The following is a 19,044-nucleotide window of genomic DNA, read 5'->3' as shown; positions in this document are numbered from 1 at the left end:
GCACACTACACGTAACTTACAAGGTATCCATACCTAGCCATACTACTACTGTTGCAATACTCTATCACAGAGTACATATGGGCACAATTTATTTTAGTATCCATATAATACTCAGTGAGGTATACAATATATGAGCACACACTTTGACTGAACAGTGGCCCCTTATAGGTTTGGCCCCATTTTGCACGGATGTTAGCCCACAGAAGATGACAAACATACCTTTACCATTAAGATTTACCAGAAATTCTCTTTAGGTTGGAGTTACTATCCATGATATCAATTCAGGATAAGAATTTTTAACTATCCACCCTTTTCACTACATTAGTTTGAAAACCACTTTTACTTGCTGCAACTGTTTTTATTGTGTGTAACCCTTTTTAAATAAACTAATAAAATTTATATATTTTAAAACCTATATACACTAAGCCCATACGCATGAGGGTAGAGTGCTTTTCTGGTTAGTATCCTGTCCAGCTCTCTTGCTGGAATTGTTCTTGTATATGTTTCTCTCTGACACTCAGCACCTATACACAATTACATAGTATAACTATATATTGGATTATATTCCATACATTTAAATATAGTGTTCCCTCAAAGTAACAAGAGTGGTGCCATTGCTCATCTCTCAAATTATACACTCATTTGTACCCTGTGTCCTTAAAGAAACATCACACACATAAACTCCCATGGGCCCTGGTCCATCAGACATGTCACACAAGTACAATCACCTGTATTCCTCAGACATGTACACTCAACTGTGCCCTGTTTCCTTCAGACATGTTACACATATACACTTACATGTGCCCTGCTCCTGCAGACACGTCACACATGTAGACTCACATCTGGTGTGTGCCCCTAAGACACATCACACCTGCACACTCACCTACACCCTTAAATACCTTCACACACGTACACTAACCTGTGCAAGGTGTCACATATACGTACATTTGCCTGTGCCCTTTGTCCCTCAGACATATCATACACATACACTCACCTGTGCCCCTCAGTCATACACATTTACTCACATGTGCCCCTGCTCACACACAAACTCACCTCTGCATCCATCAGGAATGTTACATACGTGCACTCACCTGTACCCTGCTTCCCTCAGGCACAACACAAATGTAAACTCACCTATATTAATACTGTCACATATTTTTTGCTGTGGAGATTCAGGCACATTTCTTAGCCACTGATCTTCTGTTTCTTCTGTAGTATGCAAAATCTTAGCATCGTTTTCACCTGAATAAAACAAAACATTATTTACAGTTTCTAACATAACCTATATACATCATATCAAGATGATAACATTTTAGCTTTTAAGCTGAATGCCCCATATGTGCACTAACCAGTACCCTACGTCCCTAATGCACATGACACACAAACACTCACCTCTGCGCTACGTCCCTCAGATATGTCACACATTTACACTCACCAATGCTAATATTTCCTGCTCTACAAAATCTGACATATTTATTAGCCATCAATCTTCTGTTTATTCCGTGCAATATTAAATCTTAGCATCATATTCACCTAAAGTAAAAAAACTAAAGAATCACTATTTACAGTGTGATGGGAATCACTATCCACAGTGATTAAGCTCTGTAGAGAAGAAGCTCTTTCCCTCCCCTACAAACACACAGACAATGCTTAGTGCAGTAGAGAGTAACTCATTTTAATGGTCAAGACACAGGGTTTTTATAGAGTAGAAGATGCAAAATGTAAACATGCAAAAGCCAATCACATACTGCACATTTGTGTCCAAGATCCCACCAAGAGATACATTTTCCCGGGCATAACAACTAGCCCCGCCACCTTTTATATCCGGTAACATAAACAGCAAAGCACTCGACTTCTAGAGGGAGCACCCCCAAGTATCCTATATTATAAAAGACAAGTGTTTGTCTGAAGCCGTCATGCGCAGTACAGACAAACACTTGGCCTTAGATTCTATTCTCGCGCACCTCGGCATAGCTGACAGCTGACAGACTGGGAGCGCTAGGGAGCGCAAGCTACTCAACAGCTGTGAGGTCTGCTGCGTGAGAAGCGGCAACGCGATCCCCAGACCTCACAGCTGTTTGTGGCCGACGGGAGCGTCGCGAGGGGCGTGGCCGGGCGTCGCGAGGGGCGTGGCCGGGCGTCGCGAGGGGCGTGGCCGGGCGGGGTCCCGCGAAGACAGAGCCAGAGAGGGAGCAGGGGGGGGGGGGGCAGAGAGCCAAAGAGAAGGGGGGGGCAGAGAGCCAAAGAGAAGGGGGGGGAGCAGAGAGCCAAAGAGAAGGGGGGGCAGAGAGCCAAAGAGAAGGGGGGGGGTTGAGAGCCAAAGAGAAGGGGGGGGCAGAGAGCCAAAGAGAAGGGGGGGGGGCAGAGAGCCAAAGAGAAGGGGGGGGGCAGAGAGCCAAAGAGAAGGGGGGGGCAGAGAGCCAAAGAGAAGGGGGGGGCAGAGAGCCAAAGAGAAGGCGGGGGGGGCAGAGAGCCAAAGAGAAGGCGGGGGGGCAGAGAGCCAAAGAGAAGGGGGGGCAGAGAGCCAAAGAGAAGGGGGGGGCAGAGAGCCAAAGAGAAGGGGGGGCAGAGAGCCAAAGAGAAGGGGGGGCAGAGAGCCAAAGAGAAGGGGGGGGGCAGAGAGCCAAAGAGAAGGGGGGGGCAGAGAGCCAAAGAGAAAGGGGGGGCAGAGAGCCAAAGAGAAGGGGGGGGCAGAGAGCCAAAGAGAAGGGGGGGGCAGAGAGCCAAAGAGAAGGGGGGGCAGAGAGCCAAAGAGAAGGGGGGGGCAGAGAGCCAAAGAGAAGGGGGGGGCAGAGAGCCAAAGAGAAGGGGGGGCAGAGAGCCAAAGAGAAGGGGGGGCAGAGAGCCAAAGAGAAGGGGGGGGCAGAGAGCCAAAGAGAAGGGGGGGGGGGCAGAGAGCCAAAGAGAAGGGGGGGGGGAGAGAGAGCCAAAGAGAAGGGGGGGGGGGAGAGAGAGCCAAAGAGAAGGGGGGGGGGGGAGAGAGAGCCAAAGAGAAGGGGGGGAAGAGAGCCAAAGAGAAGGGGGGGAGAGCCAAAGAGAAGGGGGGGAGAGCCAAAGAGGGGGGAGAGAGAGAGCCAAAGAGGAAAAAGAGCCAAAAAGGAGAGAGAGCCAAAGAGGGGGGAGAGAGAGCCAAAGAGGGGGGAGAGAGAGCCAAAGAGGGGGGAGAGAGAGCCAAAGAGGGGGGGGGGAGAGAGCCAAAGGGGGGGGGGGAGAGAGCTAAAGGGGGGGAGAGCCAAAGAGGGGGGAGAGAGAGAGCCAAAGAGGAAAGAGAGCCAAAGAGAGAGACAAAGAGGGGGGAGAGAGAGCCAAAGAGGGGGGGGCAGAGCCAAAGAGGGGGGGAGAGCGCCAAAGAGGGGGGAGAGAACAAAAGAGGGGGGAGAGAGCCAAAGAGGGGAGGGGAGAGCAAAAGAGGGGGGGGGGAGAGCCAAAGAGGGGGGGAGCCAAAGGGGAGGGGGGAGCCAAAGGGGAGGGGAGAGCCAAAGAGGGGGGAGAGAGAGAGCCAAAGAGGGGGGAGAGAGAGCCAAAGAGGGGGGAGAGAGAGCCAAAGAGGGGGGAGAGAGAGCCAAAGGGGGGGGGAGCCAAAGAGGGGAGAGAGAGAGCCAAAGAGGAGAGAGAGCAAAAGAGGGGAGAGAGCCAAAGAGGGGGGGGGAGAGCCAAAGAGGGGGGAGAGAGAGCAAAAGAAAGGATGGAGAGAGCCAAAGAGGGGAGAGAGAGAGCAAAAGAGGGGAGAGAGAGAGCAAAAGAGGGGAGAGAGAGAGCAAAAGAGGGGAGAGAGAGAACAAAGGAGAGGGGGGAGAGAAAGCAAAAGAGAGGGGGGAAAGAAAGCAAAAGAGAGGGGGGAAGAGAGAGCAAAAGAAAGGGGGGAGAGAGCAAGGGGTGGGACCGCTGTTCTGAAAAAAATGGCCCGTGTACACGGGCTTTAGTACTAGTTTAGTATAATTTGAAAGAGTGACAAGCCATTTTCTGTGTGTGTGTTTCATTGCGGCTAGGATCTATCTTTTTAACCCCTGAGTGGTTGGGCTGTAACAAACATGTTCTAGGATCTATTTTTAAAAATTTGATTAAAATAAATACAAAAAAGTGTGTGATTGATGGCAAATAAACCTGAGCCTTCATCACTAGCAGTCACATCTAGAAGTAACATTCCTTTTAAAGGGACACTCAATCAAAATTAAACTTTCATTATTCTGATAGAGCCTGCCATTTTAAACAGCTTTCCAATTTACTTCCATTAACTAAATGTGCACAGTTTTTTTATATTTAAACTTTTTGAGTCACCAGCTTCTACTGAGCATGTGCAAGAATAAGTATGTATGCATTTGTGAATGGCAGATGGCTGTCACATGGTACGTGTATGCATTTGTGATTGGCTGATGGCTGTCACATGGTACAGGGGGAGTGGAAAAAGACATAACTTTTAAAATTGTCAGAAAAAAAAATCTACTACTCATTTGAAGTTCAGACTAAGTGATTTTGCTATTGTCTTGTTATCTTGCATTTGTTGATTATACAAATTTACTGTGTTAACTGGTCCTTTAATGATATTAGCACAACAGTAAATACAACCTGTGTCATGCAGTAAAGTGAGTTAGCTGTGAATCAGTTACATTACTAGCTACAAATACACCCCAGTGGTAACCAATCAGAATTCACATGTGATGTGAACAGATTTAGTAGGTATTAAAACAAAAAAACATTCAACATTGTTCATTAAAACCTCACAATAAACAATTTAAAAAATAAACAGGTTATTGTGAGGTTTAAATGAACAATGTTTTTTGTTTTTTTTATAAATATTGTCACATCACATGGGAAGGTTACAATGGGGGTGTATTTGTAGCTAGTAAATTATTTTAAATGCACTCACATCAACATCACAGTACGACCCCTTTACTTGATAGTATTCACTATCTAATAAAAATTATTCACATAATTATTAAAAATACTATTAAAAACAGGGGCACTTTCATTCATCAAAGTTTACAAAGCAGCCGTTTTGTTAAAAAAAATTACCTTTTTTTCTTTTCACTACTACAGCAGCTTCCCCCACCTAGAGATCCTCTATTCACACGTCAGCAATGACTAATCCTGCTTTCTCCAATCACAGCATGGCCTCAGGCAATGACTACCCTGGGGGGAAAGCTGTGATTGGAGGAAGCAGGACTAGTCATTGCTGACGTGTGAATAGAGGATCTCTATGTGGGGGAAGCTGCTGTAGCAGTGAAAAGAAAAAAAGGTAATTTTTTTAACAAAACGGCTTCTTTGTAAACTTTGATGAATGAAAGTGCCCCTGTTTTTAATAGTATTTTTAAAAAACTGACTTTCATTCACCAAAGTTTACCTTCACTTTAATATATATGGGGGTGATACGTTTTCCTAATTGCTTAGATTTCAGTCTTCTAGTAACCGAGGAGACGCTGAGTAGGTGCCGACAGACACTGTAGAGAGAGGAGGAGCCACATGCAGGCGTGTATTACTTCTAGTGCGGCCGCTCTGTATCATGCAATGTAAATCAGTAACAGACCATGATTGCTCATTTCTGATGCATCATCACCCATGTGGGATGGTGGTTATGGGCATTATGGCAGAGGCCGCTGGACTGGAAATACTCTGTCAGGGTTTCACCCTGCTTTGTTTGCTATTTGCTGCTGGATGCCATTTTACTTACCTCTCTCACTGAATCTGATGCAGAGTGTGTAACGCTGCTCACTCATCTATGCGCCCACTTATGGCCAAACTAGTGAATATCATCAGTGTGAGACAGGTTGCAGTCCCAGGTTTATGATGTCATACTTATTATTTAAAGGGCCTCTGTTCAGTATACTTTTGCCCTTGTGGGAGACTAATAAACCAGTGATTTATAATATTCCTGAATTTGTGGCCTCCTTTCGAAGGGTATTTGATGTTCCGGCTCGCTCTTCCTCTGCTGCCAAATGACTAATGTCCATTCAGCAAGGTACGAGATCTGTTGCACAGTATGCCATTGAGTTCCGTACGCTTGCCGCAGAGGTAGGTTGGAACAATGAAGCCCTTTTGCTGTCAGAGATTTACCAGAGGACCTCGAGGCATTGGTGTCTTTTTTAATCCTAATTGACATCAGACTCAGAGAGAGGCCCTCTTTCAAGAAGCGCTTGCGGAAGCCTACTGTTCCGTTGTCCCTTACGTTTCCTTTCACACCCATGCCTCCCTCTCTTCCCATGCCTCCTGGTCCAGTCACCAGGTACTGCTGAGCCGATGCAGTTGGGATTCACCCGTCTCTCCGCAGCAGAGAGGGCCTTTAGGAGGAGGGAGGGGCTCTGCCTCTATTGTGGGTTACAGGGCCACCTTTTAAAGTCTTGTCCTACATGGCCGGGAAACACTCGCACCTAAGGTCCTGTCGGGGGCAGACCTTGGGTGGTTTATCCTTGTCCCCGGAACAGCTAAAGGAGAAACCTTTGGTCACGGTTGTCCATTCCTGGGAGGACTCCTCTATAGTCACCCAGGCTCTTGTTGACTCCGGTGCTGTGGGCTATTTCATTGACAGTGCTTTTGTATCACAGCCGCTTCAGTTCTGGCTCATCCTAACCCTGTCTTGCCTTTTATTCTTGAGGTTGATGCGTCTGAGACTCTGGAGTAGGTGCCCTCTTGTCTCAACGTCCTACGCCTGACGGTTCCTTGCATCCGTGCAGTTTCTTCTCTAAGAAATTATCTCCAGCGGAGTGCAATTATGAAATTGGCAAAAGGGAATCATTGGCCATAATTTTGGCACTCAAGGAATGGAGGCATCTTCTCGAGAGTACTAGCGTACCAGTGTTCCTTCTTACTGACCACAAGAATTTAACTTATCTATCCGAAGCAAAACGTTTGTCACTCCGACAGGCCAGATGGGCGCTATTTTTGTCTCGGTTTAATTATGTAGTCTCCTACCTGCCTGGTAGTAAGAATGTTAGGGCTGATGCCCTCTCTCGACAATTTTCACCTCTGTCCAAGGAGGAGTCTGTGCCTACTCCAGTTATACCTCCTAACCATATTTTGGCCACCATACGTACTAATTTGACTTCTCCCTTGGGGGAGGAGATCCTGACTGCACAAACCAATGCACCTCCTGAGAAACCTAGTGGTAAGTGCTTTGTACATGAGAATCTTCAAACTAAACTACTGCACACTTACCACTATCCTAAAGCAGCAGGTCACGCGGGCAAAAACCAAATGATTTGGTCTGTCACTCGACAATTCTGGTGGCCAGGTCTTCGTTCTGATGATGCTGCGTATGTTGCCTCCTGCTCAGTCTGTGCACAGAACATGACTACTCGACGTCTTCCTGTGGGTCTTCTCCAACCAATTGCTAATGGTGAGCGTCCTTGGACACAACTTTCCATGGACTTCATTGTCAAGCTGTTACTGTTATCCTAATGGTGGTTGACCGTTTTTCTAAAATGTCACATTGCATTCCCTTGAAGAAGCTGCCTACCGCTCAGGAGCTTGCTTCAATTTTTGCCAGCTTGTCTACAGATTTTTGCGCTCCTTTTGTGCTCAAATGGGGATCCAGCTTTCCTTCTCCATGGAGGAGCAATAGGTTTGAAAACAGGTCTAATTCTAGCAATAGCTTGAAAAAACAACTGAACATCTGGCAACCGAACCAACCTCTTATGTTACAATACAGAAAGAGCAGAAATCTGACCTTTAAGAGAACTAGCCATCTCTAAACTATCCTGCAGAAACTGAAGTATAAGCAGAGTCTTCACCTTGTGCCAAGGAAACCTATGCTCAGCGCACCAAGACAGATAAGTCCTCCACACAATATGGTAAATACATCTTGCACGTAAAACGGTTACCGGAATAAGAGAATCAATCACCACCTCACAGAATCCTCTCTGAGACAAAACTGTTCATTCTCCATGCAGTCAGCCTCAAAGAATCGAGATGATAAAAGAACGGACCCTGAGCCGAGAAGTTTGTCATTAAGACAAGAAGCCATCAGAGCTATATCCGGGCACCCTCACCTGTGGATGATTTTGCAGAAAACCTCCTGGTTTACAGACCATTCCCCAGAAAATCCACTTCCCTGTTCTCCCCACCTGGAATGTGGATGGATGATATTTGGCATTCATATGTCTCTTCCCATTGTAGAATACAAGATACCTCCAGCATCGACAGAAAGCTGCGAGTTCTGGGCTGATAGTTGACATATGCCACTGATGTTGTCTGATTGAAGTAGAGTATAAAGATGGAATGTAGCTGGGGCCACATTGAGGACAATAAAATCAGAATATTCAGCAGAGCACCTCTTGCTGCCTACCTGCATGAAACTAGACTACTGGGAGGGTAGGGGAAGTGGGAGGGATATTTCAATGCTCTGTTTGGGATGTCTTTGCCTCCTCCTGGTGGCCAGGTACAGTATTTCCCATAGGTTATGAATGGATTTTGTGGACTCACTGCCATTAGAAAGAAATTAATGATAATACTCTGGCAGATATAAATGACAGCAGCTGTATAGGGCTTGGGTGTCAAGTGATCAGGATAACCAAACACTAGAAATGTGACAACAGACGGACAGTATCAGGCTATAATGTACTGTGACACTCAGTGTGTGATTGAGGTGACAACCTGACTGGTGATCCACAGACAATAAGCTGTAAAAGCCAGGCAATACCTCATAAACAGAAGACACGTCACACATGTGCACTTACCTTCATTGTCGCTGTAACACATTTCCTGCATTGGAGCTTCCAGCTGACACGTTACACTCAGATCTTCTGTTTTAACATCTATGTCAGTATTAATGTCATCTGTCAGAACATTAAATTTAGACAATATTTAATGTTTTAGGATTTTATTTCACTCGAAAAGCAACCAATGTTTAACTTGCCACTTAATATTTGGGGCATATTGAGATTGATCAATAAAATGTATTTTTATTAGATTTTAAAATTCAGATGTTACGTTAAATATTTAAAATATATGGCAAATTTAAAGGTATGAGTATGAAGCAAATACACCCAAAACATATTTCAGAACTTAAATATACATATAATAATCTGTTAATGAAATAATATTCCACTACAGTTATTGGGGCATATCTATCAAGCTCCATATGGAGCTTGACGCCCCGTGTTTTTTGCGAGCCTTCAGACTCGCCAGAAACACAAGTTATGGAGCAGCGGTCTAAAGACCGCTGCTCCATAACCTGTCTGCCTGCTCTGAGGAGGCGGACAGAAATCGCCACAATTCAACCTGATCGAGTACGATCGGGTTGATTGACACCCCCTGCTGGTGGCCGATTGGCCGCGAATCTGCAGGGGGCAGTGACAGACCGTTGTTAAATAGGCCTCATTGATTCAAAAGGATAATTATATTGAAAAGTACCAGTTGGCAATTTATTCCTATATTAAGTAACATGTTTATTAATGGCCAAAATTACTGAGTTTTTAGAATACCATTTAATGAACTAGAGGGGGAGGAGAATGTAGAGGGCACAAATGATTTACATGAAGCAAACTGTGAGGAAGCAGGTAGTGAGAGAGAAGGGAAGAGTGATGAGAATAGAGGGCATGTGTATTTACTATTCACCTGAAGCAGAGGTGAGAGAGAAGAGAGGACGTGTGTGTGCAATATTTTCATGAAGAAGAGGGTGAGACAGAAGAGAACACAGTGTATGTTTGTGTACCAAATACATAATTATTGCAATCTGTCTGTACAGAGAGTCATCATTTACATAGGGTGAAATCATTTCAGAATCTGAGTTTTCTAACCGTGAAGCTTATACCATAGAATGATCATTCACCTGCAGAGACATCTGATGGCTGAATATTCTGTACAAGTTCTCCATGTTCTCCTGTGTCTAGATTTTCATCACTGTGACCTGATAGTTCTAATAAACAATTAGTTAAGTTTGTTAAATGAATATAAAACAATTTTTGTTGCATTTAAAAAAAAAAGTATCTTAACCCCTTAATGAGGGTAAGTCGCTAGTCTTTTAAGGGTGCTTGTTTTTTTTTAATAGTGCATTACAGGGGGGGGAGGGGAAATCCCTTAACAGCGACATACATGGTATGTCATGGTCATTACAGGTTAAAATATATTACATTTTTAAGAACAAAGCATCTCTTACTTTTTACATATAAAATATTTACATATATAAATTACTCCCTCTTAAATCTTTAAATGTGTTTTTATTATTGTTGTTGGTTATAAGGGAAAGCTACTTTATAATAAGTTAGTTCATTAGATCACACATGACGGATTCACTGCTGACTCTGTCAGTCACTTTAGTAGTATATGTGCATTTCCTGAGTGAGATATTTATTACTACACAGTTACCTGAGCTCTCATTTCTTGGTATCTCCATAGTCCTTAGTGCTTGATGAGTCTCCATCATGACGTCCTTGTAAAGCTCCTTGTGTCCCTCTATATACTCCCACTCCTCCATAGAGAAATACACGGCAACATCATCACACTTTATAGGCACCTGAAACACACACAACTGATTCAGTGCTGATACAGGGACTGGTTCTTTCACACACTTTCACTGACAGAGGGCTACATTACGAGTGGCACGTTACCGTTAGTGCGAGGAACGTAAATGCGATTGTGAGATTGCAGTGGTTTTTACACTCTTATCAATATAACAAGTGGCGCACTGTTTAAATTTTACGCAATCTGAAATTTTGCATAAAGAGTTTGGCCAAAGTAAAAGGTTGCATTAGACCATACTATTAACCCCTAAACTGCCACATATCCCACTGCATAGTACCCTCTACACTATTAACCCCTAAACCCCCACACTGCAAAATACCCTTCTACACCATTAACCCCTAAACCACCACACCCCCACATCGCAAAGTACTACCTACACTATTAACCCCTAAACAGCCACACCCCCACATTGCAAATTACCCTTCTACCCCATTAACCCCTAAACCACCACACCCCCATATTGCAAAGTACTAGCTACACTATTAACCCCTAAACAGCCACACCCCCACATTGCAAATTACCCTTCTACCCCATTAACCCCTAAACCACCACAACCCCACATTGCAAAGTACACGCTACATTTTTAACCTCTTAACAGCCACACCGCCACATGGCAAAGTACTGGGTACACTTTTAACCCCTAAACAGCCACACCCCCACATTGCAAAGTACCACTCTACACTATTAACTACTAAACCACCACAACCCCCATTGCAAAGTACCCACTAACCTCTAAACCCCTAACCTAACACCCCCTAAGTTACAAAAAAACAAAACAAACTAAAAATAGATTTAAAAACTAACATTACAAAAAAGAAAAAAAAAAATTCCAAAAATAAAAAACACATGCCTGTTCTAAAACTAAAAAAACAAAAAACGCCAAAATAAAAAACCCTATACTAACACTATAATAAACTGTAACAATATCACTAAGAAGGGCATTTGGTAGGGCAGTGCCCAAGAACTGCAAAATCCCTATTCTAAAAATAAAAACCCTACTCAAAAAAAGCTCCTACGTAATCGCCAACTGCAATGCTCCTCTTCTATCCCGGCTGCTGTGCGTCTTCTATCTTCATCCCAGGAGCGGTCTTCTATCTTCCTCCATCTTCTTTTCTTTTGTCTAACATCCTCTTCATGTGGTTACCTGAATTTTTAATGCAAGGTACCCCCTTTATAAAGGGATACCCTTGCATTGCTATTGGCTGATTTGTATTATTAAATTCAAGCCAGCCAATAGAAAGAAAAAAAACTTTCATTCTATTGCATCATTTGAATTTGAAAATCAACCAATAGCAATGCAAAGGTACCCCTATATAAAGGGGGTATCTCCTGTGCGGCAGGTAACCCAAGAAGAGGATATTGGACGGAAGATAAGAAAAAGAAAAAAAAAGAAGATGGATGAATATATAAGACCACTACCGCTGCCGGGATGAAGATAGAAAACTACCACCGCCAGGATTAGAGCACCGCAGTTGGTGAGCACGTAAGAGTGGGTTTCGTGACAGGATTTTTTTGGGTGTTTTTAATTTTTTCATTTTGGGCAGCAAAAAAGCTTTAGGGTACTGCCCTACCAAATGCCATTTTAAGGGCAATGCCCAGCCATATGCCCTTTTCAGGGCAATTTTTAGAGTAGGTTTTTTAGATAGGCTTTTTTATGGGTGTGGGGGGTTACTTCTTGTATTGTAGAATGGGGTAGTAGTTTTTTTTGTGTGAAAAAGAGCTAAGTCACTTTAGGGCAATGCCCTACATAAAGCCCTTCTAACATAGTAGATGAGGTTGAAAAAAGACCAAAGTCCATCGAGTTGAACCTATACAAATCTAAAATACTTACAAAAAGCTCCAGTTAAACTTAAATAATCCCACTAAAAGGTGACCCATTTAATACTAGCAATCATATCTATGAATTTTGTTTATAGACAGAAATGTATCCAAACAATTTTTAAATGTATCTAGGATATTGGCATTCACTACCTCCTTTGGTAATGAGTTCCACAATTTTATTGCTCTTACAGTGAAAAAAACATTTCTGTTGCAGGAGATTAAATCTCCTTTCCTCCAACCTTAAATTGTGACCTCTTGTCACAAACAATTTTCTTGGAATAAACAGAGTTTTGGCATCTCTGTATATGGGCCTTGAATTTATTTATATAAAGTAATCATGTCACCTCTTAAGCGCCTTTTTTCTAAAGAAAACAGACCCAGTTTGGCTAGCCTCTCCTCATAGCTTAAATTCTCCAATCCCCTTATTAGCTTTGTGGCCCTAACGGCTATTGCTATAGTTTATTTTAGTGTTAGTATAGAGTTTTTTATTTTAGAGTGTGTTTTATTTTTGTTTGTTTTTTAATTGGAGCTTTAGTTTTAGAATAGGCATAACTGAGTAATGTAATGTTAGGGTTTTTTTTTTTTGTAACATAGGGGATGCTATGGGGGGTTAGCTGGTTAGGGGTTTAGAGGTAAGTAGGTACTTTGCGATGGAGGTTGTAGCGGTTCAGGAGTTTATGGTCTAGAGAGGTACTTTACGATGTTGGGGTGTGGTAGTTTAGGGATTAATAGTGTAGAGGGGTACTTGCGATGTGTGGAGTGTGGCGCTTTAGGGGTTAATAGTGTAGTCTGTACTTTGCAATGTGGGGGTGTGGTGGATTAGAGGTTAATAGTGTAGCATGTACTTTGTGATGTGGGGGGTGGCGGTTTAGAGTTTAATAGTGTAGTGGGGACTCTGTGGTAGGCTAGGTGGTGGTTTATGGGTTAGTGCATGAGTATGGGTGTCTAATGAAGAGTACGTTAATAACGCTATCGCAATATTCTAACTTCTGATCTTTACGTGCATCGGGTTAGTGCATGAGTGATTTTTTTTTACTTTCAACTTGTAATATGAGCGTAAAGATCTGAAGTTGAACATAGTTAGCAAGCAAGCAGGAGTGATAACTAATATCAGAAAAATGTTACAGAGAACACGCAGAGACACAGAAAGAAGGTAGGAAGTACACGCAGGGTCAGATAAGGGTGTGCTCTGACTCTGGTATAAGGTCACATTCCCCAGGCACTGCTCACTTCTCCGCTCAGTGAGTGAATGCTGCTTTTGGGGCATAATGTTACTGAAAACATCAAGAGATACAGAGAGAAGATAGGAAAACACACAGAGCCAGATAGGTCAGTAAACAAAAGAGTCATTGTAACATGACACTAATATGATGTTTTAATCCCCAGTATTACTTACCTCTCTGCTCTGCCGGTGAAGGCTGCTGTGGGAGGACCTCTTCTTCACAATAGCATATTCCTATAAAAAATATATAAGAGAAAATCATCGGGTTTTGGAACTCTGATTGTTCGTTTTATCTGGGCCAACAAAAAACACAGAATAAATAGGCAAAAAATGTTTAACTCAGTTGAGGCGGGAGGGCTAGCAGTACCGAATCTTGAACACTATGCCTGGGCTGCTCAGGCAAAATATGTAATTGATTGGCTCACGGGGGCATTGCTTTACGAGCCCAGATCTTGAGAAACAGGCTATTGAACCATGGGCCCTTAAGGCTCTACCCCATTTAAATGCAGCAAAAGCAGACAAACTCTTAACCCACTACCCCCTCATGCAACAGCCACTCTATGCCTGGAGTAAGATATGCAAGAAGCTTGGTATTAAACATGAAACCACAATTTTTTTACCAATACAGGGGAATCCTGCTTTTATTCCAGGTCTTACCTCAAAATCCTTTAGGGAATGGGGAGACAGGGGTATTGACTCCATCTCAAAACTTCTGGAAGCTGACGGAAAAACGGTATGCACCTTTGCAAACTTACAACTGCTTCACAATATTCTGCATTCTCACCATTTTGCATACTTGCAAATAAAACACTGCATAGCCTCTCTGATTTCGGCGGGAGAGATGCTGGGGGTGGACAGCCCTATCTACTCCCTATTCACCTCCTTCCAACAAGGCAACACTTCCATTTCATTAACCTATAAAATACTAGGACGTTGGGAAAATTACACCCTATTAAAACAAATCAGTGAGAGGTGGTCAGACACATTGCACAAGGAAGTCCCAGTCCCATTAATACAGCAAAGTATTCACAAGGTCAGGAGAGCCTCTCTAGCATCAGACACCAGGGAAGCACACATTAAACTGCTCAATCAGGCATACATCACACCCAAACTGTATAAAGTTTGGGATCCTAACTCAGAAGGAAAATGCCCAAAATGTGCCACGCCAAAAGCGGAACTACTACATATGATCTGGTCCTGTCCAAGATTGTATAGACTCTGGGGTATGCTAACTTATTGGCTAAACAGGCCCTATCGCCCCAGGTTGTAGTCTTCCTGGATTTCCAAGACCTGCCCCAAGAAGTCAGAATACTCTTTCATATTATTGTCCTACAGGCTAGGAAGCTTATTTTAAAATACTGGTTGAGAGGTGAGCCGCCCGCCCTTGCCCATCTTAAGGGAGAGATACATAAGCAGATGGTTTATGAACAGGCCGATGCTCTGGGGGATCTTCAAAAAAGGACCACACATTTTATGAGAAAATGGGAAGCATATATTAAGACACTAACCCCAACACAACAAATCCAAATATTATATCCACTCAGAAACATGAACTACATTCTGGAGGCACAACTAAGGGGGGAGTGGAGGCTTAACTTTGACAGGGGGTAGAATCACCTTCATATCGGGCTAAGTACTTAACCAACTCGGCTGGTCGTTGGCACCCCAGGGATCCGACCTTCAACTTAGCTGAGTGATAACAGTTTATCATATGTATTTGCATGATCGGTATTGTTATTGGAAGATTTATGTGACGCGTATCCTCTGCCCCGGCTGGGGAGGGGAGAGGCTTGAGCGGATCGTGCCATGGATCCCAAGTAATAATTTTTGGAAAATGTAGGCATACAGGATCACTTTGAAAAAGGAAACTCTGTAAAAGTTATATGCACCATTTCATATATTTGTAAGACTATCTATATAAGACAGAGAGAACTCTTAGTATCGATAGTACGCCTTTAGAATCAGATCTACTTGGTGTTTCTCCTTTGTCTTCTTCTGTAATAGCAGATGTTCTTTTGCACTGTGTGCCTTCAAATAAATAAAATACTTAAAAAAGAGAAAATCATCGGATTCTGTTTCCCTGGACTAGCATTTGTCCAGTTCTAGTTTACTTCTAAATCTCTTTAAATTAAGGGGTTTTCTTTACAGTCTTGAGAACCACAAAAGAATGTAGCAGTAGCAGACTGAATTACTTTGTGGGACCTCCATGGTTTGAAGATGCTGAAGATGGAGGACATGAGCTTTAATCAAGAATGAAGACATCGCAAGACCATTAATTAAAGCAATAGTCTAGTCAAAAGTAAACTTTCATAATTCAGATAGAACATACAATTTTAAGCAACTTTCTAGGGCTGCAACTAACGATTATTTTCATAATCGATTAATGGGCCGATTATTTTTTCGATTAATCGACTGGTAGCCCATTGGAAACTAGTGTTCTATGTTTTTTTGTTTTGGGTATTATGCAGGGGGGCCCTTGGGATCTGGAGGAAGTTTATGCCATGGGAGTTATATAGTAGGGCATTGAGTGCTTGGAATTTTTGTTTCTGATGGTAAGGTCATGGGGTGGGGGAAGGGCTTGGGTGCTAAGGTTGTTTAGTGTCTTTTGCAGTGAAGAGTTGTGCAGAGGACCCTGGGTGCTGGGGGATATTGCACTGGAGGGTTGTATAGGAGACCTTGGATGCTGGGGGAAGGTAGTGTGATGCTGAGTTGTTTAGGGGTCCCTGGATGCTGAATTACTTTGTGGGACCTCCATGGTTTGAAGATGCTGAAGATGGAGGACATGAGCTTCAATCAAGAATGAAGACATTGCAAGATCATTAATTAAAGCAACAGTCTAGTCAGAAGTAAACTTTCATAATTCAGATAGAACATACAATTTTAAGCAACTTTCTAGGGCTGCAACTAACGATTATTTTCATAATCGATTAATGGGCCGATTATTTTTTCGATTAATCGTCTGGTAGCCCATTGGAAACTAGTGTTCTATGTTTTTTTGTTTTGGGTATTATGCAGGGGGGCCCTTGGGATCTGGAGGAAGTTTATGCCATGGGAGTTATATAGTAGGGCATTGAGTGCTTGGAATTTTTGTTTCTGATGGTAAGGTCATGGGGTGGGGGAAGGGCTTGGGTGCTAAGGTTGTTTAGTGTCTTTTGCAGTGAAGAGTTGTGCAGAGGACCTTGGGTGCTGGGGGATATTGCACTGGAGGGTTGTATAGGAGACCTTGGATGCTGGGGGAAGGTAGTGTGATGCTGAGTTGTTTAGGGGTCCCTGGATGCTGGTGGAGGTTTTACAGTAGGACACTGGGTGATATTTTACAGTGGATAGATGTTCAAAACACCCTGGGTGCTGGGGGGGTTGTTGAATAGTAGGTTGTGCAGGTACCCATGGTTGCTATAGAGAGATGCATTGGCTTGTTAAGCAGGGACCCCTAGGTGCTAGGGAGATTTTGTGATGGGGTTTGTGCAGGAACCCCTGAGTGCTGGGTGAGGTTTAATAGTGAATAATTGAGCAAGGTACACTGGCTGTTAATGGATTCTTTGCAGTGGATAGTTGTGCAGTGACCCTTAGGTGCTAGGGGGGCTGAGGGAGGTTTTGCCCTGGAGATTTGTGATGGGAAGCCTGGGTGCTTGGAAGAGGGTATGCAGGTGGCCAAGTTGATGTTAGCATTAACCCCTTAACAACCGAGGACGTGCCAGACACGTCCTACATGGGGTGTCAGTTAGTGACCAAGGACGTGCCTGGCACGTCCTCTGGGGTTTCAAGCGGTGGAAGCGATCTTGAGAGAGCACGGATGCGGGCACACGGGCGGGTGGGATTGCTACACTATAGAAAATAAAAAGTTTAATTAATGGAGGGAGAGGGGCAGATAGGTTATGGAGGGGGGGCAGCTACACTACAGAAAATGTTGGATTTATTTTACCAAGATGGGTGCAAATAGGTAGCGGGGAGAGGGTTAGAGAGCTGTTTGGGGGGGGATAAGGGAGGTTGGGGGCTAAGGGGGGATCCATCACTGCTGAATATATATTTTTTTTTAAAAAAAGAAAAAAAAAAAGAAAAGAAAGCCTTTTATTTTAGTACTGCCAGACTTTCTGCCAGTACTTAAGATGGCGGGAACAATTGTGGGGTGGAGGAGGAAAGTGAGCTGTTTGGGAGGGATCAGGGGATGGGTGTGTCAGGTGGGAGGCTGATCTCTACACTAAAGCTAAAATGAACCCTACAAGTTACCTACAAGCTCCCTAATTAACCCCTTCACAGCTGGGCACAATACACGTGTGATGTGCAGCAGCATTTAGCGCCCTTCTAATTACCAAAAAGCAATGCCAAAGCCATATATGTCTGCTATTTCTGAACAAAGGGGATCCCAGAGAATCATTTACAACTATTTGTGCCATCATTCCACAAGCTGTTTGTAAATAATTTCAGTGAGAAACCTAAAGTTTGTGAAAAAAATTGTGAAAAAATTTACGTTTTTTTTTTTATTTGATGGCATTTGGCAGTGAAATCGTGGCATGAAATATACCAAAATGGGCCTAGATCAATACTTTGGGTTGTCTATTAAAAAAAATATATACTGTACATGTGAAGGTTTATTCAGGGATTCCTGACAGATATCAGTGTTCCAATGTAAATATCGCTATAACTTTCAAAAAAAGCAAAGAACATGTAAACATTGGTTATTTCTAAACTCTATTTAGCATGGGTGTTTTTTGGTGATTGTAGATGTGTAACAGATTTTGGGGGTCAAAGTTAGAAAAAGTGTGTTTTTTTCCAACATATTTTATAATAAAAAAAAATTATAGTAAATTATATTGTATGATGAAAATAATGGTATCTTAGAAAGTCCATTTAATGGCGAGAAAAACGTTATATAATATGTGTGGGTACAGTAAACGAGTAAGAGGAAAATTACAGCTAAACACAAACACCGCAGAAATATAAAAATAGCCCTGGTCCCAAACGGTCAGCAAATGGAAAAGTGCTATGGTCACTAAGGGGTTAATGAGATAGGTCTGGTGGATTAGAAGCAGCTCTCAGCTCTCACCTCTCCAGTCAGCAGGCAGATGATGCCCAGGGCCTGACTCAGGAACTGCTCTGCCATCTGCTTACTGTATATGTTCATCGTCAGTGACTGAGTCAGTTGCTATAAATGTGACAACTGTGAGAAGAAAGAAAAATGGCAACATGAGAGATGGGACAGCATCAGAACTATTCCTGTTTCATATTATGGTAGAGATAATTATGTGATATTAAACACGTTTATTTTACTTAGGCACAATCTAATACTATACATGTGACCAGCTGCATGAAGAGCAGATAACATACAGTGACAACATGTGACAATCTTTATAAAGCATGTTTGTCAAACGTCACAGGGGTGATACTTTTTTTTTTAATATTAAAGGGTCAGTCTACTTGAAAATTGTAATTGTTTAAAAAGATAAATATCTGTATTACTCACTCCCCAGATTTGCATAACCAACAGTTAAATTAAAGGGACATTAAACACTTTGAGATGGTAATATAAAATGATAAATCGTATATAT

The 19,044-nt window shown here is 43.0% G+C and overlaps 1 protein-coding gene across 2 annotated transcripts in view; it reads right to left on the bottom strand.

Moving 5' to 3' along the window:
- The window catches only part of LOC128657361 (oocyte zinc finger protein XlCOF7.1-like), a 41,232-nt gene extending 22,515 nt beyond the window's left edge, over window positions 1–18,717 (bottom strand). For both annotated transcript variants that reach the window (XM_053711679.1, XM_053711678.1), the window contains exons 1-6: window positions 18,543–18,717; window positions 13,673–13,732; window positions 10,300–10,447; window positions 9,764–9,850; window positions 8,670–8,768; window positions 1,135–1,242 (exon numbers count right to left, since the gene is read on the bottom strand). In XM_053711679.1, the coding sequence (XP_053567654.1) occupies window positions 1,135–1,242; window positions 8,670–8,768; window positions 9,764–9,850; window positions 10,300–10,447; window positions 13,673–13,732; window positions 18,543–18,620 (580 nt within the window). In that variant the 5' untranslated portion in view covers window positions 18,621–18,717. The remainder of the gene's footprint in view (window positions 1–1,134; window positions 1,243–8,669; window positions 8,769–9,763; window positions 9,851–10,299; window positions 10,448–13,672; window positions 13,733–18,542) is intronic.
- Between the last annotated feature and the right edge of the window lie 327 nt (window positions 18,718–19,044).

Source organism: Bombina bombina, chromosome 4 (assembly GCF_027579735.1).
Source record: "Bombina bombina isolate aBomBom1 chromosome 4, aBomBom1.pri, whole genome shotgun sequence".
NCBI lineage: Eukaryota > Metazoa > Chordata > Amphibia > Anura > Bombinatoridae > Bombina > Bombina bombina.
Note: the sequence above shows the minus strand (reverse complement) of the source record. Positions and strands in the feature narration are given on the sequence as shown.